At 35.9% G+C, this 8,179-nt stretch overlaps 1 protein-coding gene across 3 annotated transcripts; it reads right to left on the bottom strand.

Moving 5' to 3' along the window:
* Nucleotides 1–860: 860 nt before the first annotated feature.
* On the bottom strand, nucleotides 861–7,906 carry LOC125838732 (histone deacetylase 2). 3 transcript variants are annotated; one of them, XM_049517772.1, is made up of 13 exons: nucleotides 7,745–7,906; nucleotides 7,601–7,656; nucleotides 5,682–5,799; nucleotides 5,059–5,121; nucleotides 4,867–4,935; nucleotides 4,625–4,791; nucleotides 4,465–4,529; nucleotides 4,341–4,387; nucleotides 4,099–4,143; nucleotides 3,972–4,022; nucleotides 2,620–2,706; nucleotides 1,468–1,555; nucleotides 861–1,368 (listed from the first exon to the last, which is right to left on the bottom strand). In XM_049517772.1, the coding sequence occupies exons 1-13, from the start codon at nucleotides 7,844–7,846 to the stop codon at nucleotides 1,283–1,285; spliced, it is 1,044 nt and encodes a 347-aa protein (XP_049373729.1). In that variant the 5' UTR covers nucleotides 7,847–7,906; the 3' UTR covers nucleotides 861–1,282. The 3 variants fall into 3 exon arrangements, with proteins under 3 accessions (XP_049373729.1, XP_049373731.1, XP_049373730.1); XM_049517774.1 differs by lacking the exon at nucleotides 7,601–7,656 and having other exon boundaries at nucleotides 1,234–1,368; nucleotides 7,745–7,776; XM_049517773.1 differs by lacking the exons at nucleotides 7,601–7,656; nucleotides 7,745–7,906 and adding an exon at nucleotides 5,972–6,083 and having other exon boundaries at nucleotides 1,234–1,368.
* Between the last annotated feature and the right edge of the window lie 273 nt (nucleotides 7,907–8,179).

Here is an 8,179-nt window from a genome sequence, read left to right as displayed (position 1 = left end):
TAAGAAATTTTAAATTCCTCGGTAAAATCCTACTCACAATGAAGGATGGTTCAAGACTTAGCTCAAAAATTTTCCGGGGCGTTACAGATAAGAGGTTTAACTAACTCTAATATCTATAGCATCATCGAGTATCTTTAATCTTTCATTCACTTAACTTTGTAGGATCACTAGGAGCAGAATCAGTTCTGTCTATATGGCTTCACAATTCTTTTCCAAAGATAAATAATTATAATCATAATTAAAATTAAAATTTCCTTAAAGAATATTTTATTCTAGTGAAACGAATATTGAAGAATTCAAACTAATGTAAAGTCATGCTTTTGAATACCTGTAAAAACTAGAAGGAAGCACTATGACTCAAGAAAACCATAAGATAACCAGGATCAAAATCTCTAGTGGTTTAGGGACTGATTGTTCACCAACAGTCAACAAAATCAAACTTTTCAACAATTTTTTTAAAAAAGAATCACATATGGACTCTATGAAACACGATAACAAACCAAAGACTCTTAAAACCATATCAAATTTCTAATAGCGTCTCTCAAATTGATAGTCTTGTCATTAAGTAAAAAAAAATATATTCATATAACATCCCTAATGATCAGCTATTCTATCCCTCCAGATCTATTATTCTATCATAATTTTTGTTCTCTTTAAACTACATCAAATTCCTATAATTTACACGTGTATACAACAATATTATGTCTATTTTCCATTAGAGGGAACATTTCCTTTTGAATAAGAGATGGTGCATTTGAAGCCATATAGTAGACCAACATAAATGAAGTCTCTGGATATGACTTAACATCAAATGGGCTGCTGAAAACATGATATAGGACTACAGGAAGAACAACAAGAACTTGATTGCACAACTGTGTAAATAATGAATAAAAGCACAACAACGCACAAACAAGTTTCAATCTATTGCCAAGATTGAGCCATAACTTTATATTATGCTCCTTCCTGCATCACTACCCATGACGCAGAGACCATATATCCTGATGTATTGATTATTTCAAGCTACATGAGTTGCTTCATACATGAACTAGCACTTACACAATTTACATTCTTGGCTAAAAGCAATAAGCTACACAAGTTTTAACAAGTTCTTTCTTGCTTTTCCCATCTCTAGCATCCCAATAGCATATGATACAAGCGGGAAATTATTCTTTTTCCATACAACACAAATGAGCAATCTCGACTTTACCATATAGGTCAAATTCAGGCCTTTTGAAGTAGCTATGCAAGGACACTCACCTACAATGCTTGTCCAGTTAGTAAGCTAGCTCTTCATATCTATCAGGGATTTATTAGAGAGATTTACGATGGAATCAGCAATAACTTTGGCACTGGATTTCATGTAACCGCCTGAAAATGTAATCAAAAAGATCAGTTACAGGTAACATATGGCACAAGTCCACCAAAATGATTAAGCAAGGTGCAATAGAGAATAAGAGATGGGTTGACCTGATGTGAGCATGATGAGGGGGATGTTTCTCTCTCGAGCAAACCTGAAAACTTTTTCATCCCTACTAGCAATGCCATCAGGACTGATCTGCACGGCCATATAGGTAATTAACAATGACAGTACATACAAAAGATTTGGCATAAAATCAGTACTCTCCCTTTTTTGGCACAGAAATGAAAGAAGACTATATGGTCTGCAATTGTATGAGGAATATATCTGGCAGCTTCATTCATACGCAATGTGTGCTGGGACTCCAAAAATGTTTCCCCACCAATGTCGGATTCTCCAAAAATACACTACTTTTGGAGGATCTGATACGCACTCAATAACATTCCGTGCACCTTAGTTCTTACGGAAAACTGAAACTGCTTCAATCAAACCAAATAGTATTGCTACACATTCAAGGCATGCACCTGTATTTGGCTACTTGACAGATTTGAAAAGAGATAAGCATTATGAATATTTCACCTTTCTGTGACTATGTTCTAGTAAAATTCAAAGACACAAATCCTTTAGGTCCGAGCAACTATCAATCATACTTTATACTTTATATGATACATTTTCGATTATGAGACATATGAGATGTTTACCACCATTTGATTATTTTATTTTTTGCAATTCACAAGTATCAGGAATCCAAATTCATTTAAATAATCAAAAATATAAACATCAAAGTATGACTTCTCCACCAAGCTAATATTCACCAATTACTCAACTATTTTCTCCACCACTTTTATACAAGTCGATCTAATATTTAAAATAACTTGTCCAGTAATGATGTCAGGTAAAATTAGACGGAAGTAATGTAATATGTCTACTGCATGTATGTTCCGTAATTCAGTTCTCAATTGTGTCTTATGCTTGGAGAAGAATTGGGATATCTCATAACTTCACCCTATATTTCAAGAGGAAAACATGTAGTTTATCCTTTTATATTTTGATTTAAAGGAAAAAAGATTACATTCTTACATCCCAAAATTTATGATTATTTCTTGTTATAAAAACTCTTCCAATTAGCTATATAAAAAATGTTCAAGATTTTATAAGCTTGTAATAATTTAAAAAATCTAGAATTCTATCCCCTATGTGGCTTTTCCATAACGACAGGCATGCAAGCCACAAATAGCTTGTTTCCCATCGGTGGGTCGTACCTTCAACCTGCCAAGTGGATCCCCATCCAAGATATCAGTACCAGCATTATAAACAATGAAATCAGGATCAAATTTCTTCTCAGCAACCTGGAAGTCCATCAGGATAACAATCAGTCATGTATACAAGATAGCTCAACACAATAGCGGAGAACTCACTATGAAACAAAAAGTATCTTTTAAATACGTCTGAATGTTATTGACAAATAAAAAAACACAGAAAAATCAGTAAACAGAGGCATAAATGCTTTTATATCAAATGATTCCTTTACAACAAAGAAGCACACACACTTCACAGAGGTATGGTTTTATGTCAAAGCTCCAAAGATATTCATCCCACTGCACAAAAGCGAATATCTTTTTTACACAGTATTATAGGAATAAAACCAAGATTTTGACTCCTTTTTTTTTTTACAGAATAGTAACAGTATATTCATCAGTAAGGAAATGCTAGACACCATATTCACAAAGTAGATTAAACAAAAGGATAACCTGGTTCTTCTTACAAGGCTGCTACAAGACTCCTAAAAGATCTAGTAAAGATTTGAAACTCTACATATCTTTCTTTACACCAAAAATATAACTGTACTCAGTTCATAAGGGAGCTTTTGACTATTCATGATGCACTTTTCGATACCTTTAAGGGTTTCTTTGTTCCACCGACTCCATCTCAACCAAAAAGCAAAGAGCTACGCTCCACAAGCATTCTTCCTAGAGAGTTCTAGGCGATTCCAATAACACTAGATATTGCAGAATTAATTCATAGAAAATCGTTGTGGTTTTTCTAAGACTGGATTGTAGAATTTGTGCCAAGAGCAATGATCAGAACCAAGGTACATTAGTTCCTGACGCAATCAAATCACCAAAACAAATTAAGGTATTAGTGACAATGTTGACATAATAATCTGCAACTTCACTAGTAAACTATTTGCAGCGTTTCTAACTGTAGCCATCTAACAAATATTGCTTTTATGTCAGAAGATAGTACAAAACACAAAATGGAGGACTTGAGTTCAAATAAAGTTAAAAAGTTGCCGTTGCATCACTCTCTAGATCAGCGCCAGAGAAAACCCATTGATCATTATACAGCTACATACATAAAAAACCAAATATTTCCGCTCCATTGATCCTTGGAAAATCCTCCTCATTTAGAGCAAACAATAAAATTTACAACTGCTGAGTTCACATGAGGATTTAAAATTAAACAGTAGCCAATTAGAGCTAGACATGCTAGGACAGGTCACCAGCACATGGGTTAAACAAAGTTCCGCAAGTGTCTAACTTGCAACAATGAGTTACACTACTGAGTAAAAGAAGATGTGTGGAAAGTGGTGACAAAAAGTCTAAGTACACACCTCAAGTGCATGATCTAGCTTAGTTAAGTATTCATCTGTCGCAGTCCCACTCTGCCAAAGTTAGTAGCCACAGATGTCAGCATAGTTCGAGTAAAGAAGTAACTTGTTTTATGGACTTGAATCTAACCTTAACTTCGACTCCTAGATCAATGTAACGCCTGGCTCCAAAATCCTACAAGAAATAGAATAGATTCACAACAGATCTGATCAGACACTGCTACCTTTCGATGCTATCAGCACAATTGAAAGAGAATCATAAATCAACAGACAACTGTTTGGGTAAGGGGTGGGGAATGTGAGAAACAAGGAAAGGAGAGGAAAGTAACTGTTCATTCAAGATGCAGCAGATTATTCAAGATGGAAACTCACAAGTGGATAAATTCCGGGATTGTACATATCAAGGATAAAGACTCTTCCTGCATGCATCCAACCAACACCAATTAATAATATTAAAATGGCACACAAAATGCAAGATGAATGACAAGAAACATACTGTCATCAGAGAAGTCCATTTCATGGCCGTTTCCTTGGTGTGCATCAAGGTCAATTATCATGACTCTACAAGAAAAAAGTTCATTATTGATATCATTGAGATGTCATGACCTTCAACTGTACATAGCCACACATTATACATGAATTACCATTCGATGTACCTTGAGATATTTAGACGCACAAATGCAAAATGTATACAAAGAGATATATCAGCATAAACACAAAAACCGCCTCCCTTCTCTGATGAGCAATGATGAAATCCACCACCAACATTAATAGCCCATCCTCGTTCTTTTGCAAGCTTTGCAGCCAAAATTGTTCCTCCCACCTTCAGAGAATTATCAACAAAATCTGAACCAGAGAATTAGGAAAAATATAATGATCTGCAAATGACTAAATTCACCTGCTTGCGGAATGGGTGAAGCACTTTCTTTTGCACAAGGCAATTAGGAAGCATCGCAACAGGAGGGACCTAAAAGGTCTAGTCATGAGATAATAAAGAGTATGGAAACAAAAAAACCAACTCTTAATGCGTAACAAAAGGTATGATTCTGCACCTACACCGACAGCAGCAAACATCAGTTCTGACTCTTACCTCAACAATCATGGAGACATTCAAGCTGCTGTTCAAACTTTTCAGGTATGATTCAGAATGCACCTACACCAAAAATGTATCAGTCACCCATCAACATTGCCAGGTACAAGGACAGTCCGTATCAATGCCAGTCCCACTGACTACAGTTGACAGATAAGTAGAGTTACAGCACCTAGATTGGAAAAGAGACCAAGAGCATCCTAAAGTGACTAGTAAATTCGGTACATGCAAAAAAAGTATAAGTGGATGTGTTGTAAGTATAAGGCTTCCAAAGTAATTATTTCAAATAGTGATCCTCAAAACTTATATAAAGTGAACTCAAGTAACTGGTGGATGGAATCAGAATATCATATATGATGGTATCTAGGTTGAGTTGAATGGAGGTGATTATAACTTAGATACCAAAGCTACTGATACCGTGCTCCTCAGAAGTTGTCAGTTCATTGAGTTGATTAAACTAGCCCACAAAGGTGCAAGCACGAAGAATACATGTATGTGCTCAGTGGAGATAAAGTGAAAGAGCATGTTTCAAATTGACTCAACCAACTGTTCGAAAAACAATACAAAAGGATTTAATAACTCAATAAATCACTATGATGCTATTAACCAGTAGAAGTTGCTACCACTAGCAGATCATCTTTTGTTGCCTCCACAGGCTCAACTAGATGCTTTTGGTCCATGATACCTTCCTTAGTGAGAAACCGACAGATTCGACCCCATTTAGAAGAGTCAAATGGATGCCTGTGAAGTTAAATTCTTGTATGAGGTATCCAGTTAAATTCAAACATAGATAAGGCATTAGCTCTTTTAGAATAATCATAATATCTTTTTAGAAGGAAAACTAATAGACACTGCTCCCTCAGAAAATAATAAACTAGATAGAAATTCAGCACCACAAACAAGGATAACTCACCTGACCTGCAGGGAATGCAAGGTATAGACGTGAGGCCCTTGCCATTTTGTCAAACCCATGCCCTTCATATGTAAGTACTAATATCTCTATTCTCAAGTTTTCACCCCCTACCCCACATGTCCTTAATAAAATTCTCTTCCAGACGCAAGCAAGAGTTTGGGGGAGGAGAGGTTTTAGGTTGTTTGTTGATGAGTGACACAATGTTTTAGTTTCAATAATGCATATTTATACCTTTCATAGGCGCCCTTGGCTGAGAAATGGTAGAGATAAAATTCACACAAAAAGGTGAAAAATCAGTGGGAGAAGAGATGTTTGGCTTCAAATTGAAGCAAAGAAAAATATCAAAACCATGATTCCAGTCCTCTCTAACCATTTCCATTTTACAGGATGGAAGAAAAGAAGGTTACGGAGAAAAAAAAAACTAAACTAAAGAAACGGAACTCTACATAGTGACAGCATTATACAATGTATACACAAGATGAATGCTGTCACATCTGGATGTTCAGCATATAGTTATCAAGACTGAATGAGTAAAATTAGAAAAGATCGCATGATATGATTGTAGACATTGAAATTTGTTGCAAGTAATGATTATCACATATCCTCTAAAATCATCTTGTCTTGTCCATAAGTGTGACAATATCATAATACGACGATTGATTGTGATAGAAAGAGAGGAGGTAGAGATGATATCACATTAAGGGAAGTTAAATCTAGTAATGTACAAACTCTTGGAATTAATACGGATATAACTATTCAGTGTTATCAAAGGCGAAAAGCGCAAAAAAGCTCTAAGGTCCGTGGGGGATTTAAGCGCAAAGAAGCTCTAAGGTTTGTGGGTGGTTTAAGCCCAAAACACAAATAAAGTGTGGGCTTTAATGAAAAAAGGCGCAAAGGGAGAAAAAAATACAAATGTATATGTTTAGTTCAAGACTAATAAGGCTCATTGGCAAGGAAAATTTTGTCTTAGAACCTTGATGACGACACTAAAGCGCACATAAAGCGAGGCGAAGCGCTATACACATTTTGAGCCTCGCTTCAGGGCTTAAGCGCGCCTTTGATAACACTGTAACTAATAAAAGAACATACTGAAAGAACTGACTCATACACGCAATAAACTCTCGTAAGACAAATTGTTTAGTGTTGAATGCAATGGACTTAACCAGCGAAGACGGAATGTATCTGGATTAAATATAGAGATACTGTTCATTCAGTTTGGAGTCAACTATACTTGTGTTATCTCTTCTCCTTTATTTATCCCCTATTACACTCCTTTTGACCTTTCATACCATTAAAATTTTCTTCCACTCAGGTACATAGACTAATTTCCAACAAATTTGCATAATTTAAGGCTCCCTTTCTCATATCGTCGTGATTTACCAGGAACAGATGTCAATCCGTTCCAATCACTAGCAAATGCAAATTGACATTCAAGGCTACACACCTTAGACCTAACCAGTTTTAGTACTTCTATTGCATTTCTAGAATTTCACCAATTATTTTCTCTCATCCAAAACTACACACCTTAGACTTACCATTCCTAGAACTTTACTCAATAATGCGTATAGATAGCAATGATAGTCAACAAATTTCATTCTGAAAGGTAGCATAAACAGCAGTAATTCTTACAGTTTTTCAATCCCGAAAAAAGCAATGTCGTAGGATGGCGAGTATATCAACGGAACCTGATCGAACAAAAAAACAAAATTAACACCAGAGAGATTCCTCAAAAAATTACTTCAAAAATTAAAGGCGAGCATGTTTGGGTTGTACCTTAGAAGGAGGCACATCGTAATATAGGTGGCTAGAAAGAATACGATGACGGCGTAGAGCTTCAGCGTCGTCAGTTTTGGAGGAAGAGGCTGTGGACGACATCGGGTGAGAGGCAGAGAGGAGAGGAAAGTGAAGCGATTGAGATATTGAGCAGCTTTGATGGCGATGGAGTGAGAGATCACAAGGTTGAGTGTTGACTTTGCTGAAATGGAACAAGTATGTAATCTCTGTATATACTCACAACGGAGCTTTGACACCTGCCATGAGTTGTTGAAGGACCTGGACAAGATTTTTTTCACTTATCCCTCTTCTAAATAGTTTGATCAAGATAACTAATGAGACTCAAGTTAAAGAATTTTGTTGATCAAAGATAACCCTCTTCAATCACAACTCACAAGGTTGTATCTTCTTAAAAACAAACTCACATACAAGCAA

This window comes from Solanum verrucosum, unplaced genomic scaffold (genome assembly GCF_900185275.1).
Source record: "Solanum verrucosum unplaced genomic scaffold, falcon-dt-bn FXZP01000182.1, whole genome shotgun sequence".
Classification (NCBI taxonomy): Eukaryota; Viridiplantae; Streptophyta; class Magnoliopsida; order Solanales; family Solanaceae; genus Solanum; species Solanum verrucosum.
The sequence above is the reverse complement of the archived record's forward strand: the minus strand, read 5'-3'. Positions and strand labels throughout refer to the sequence as shown.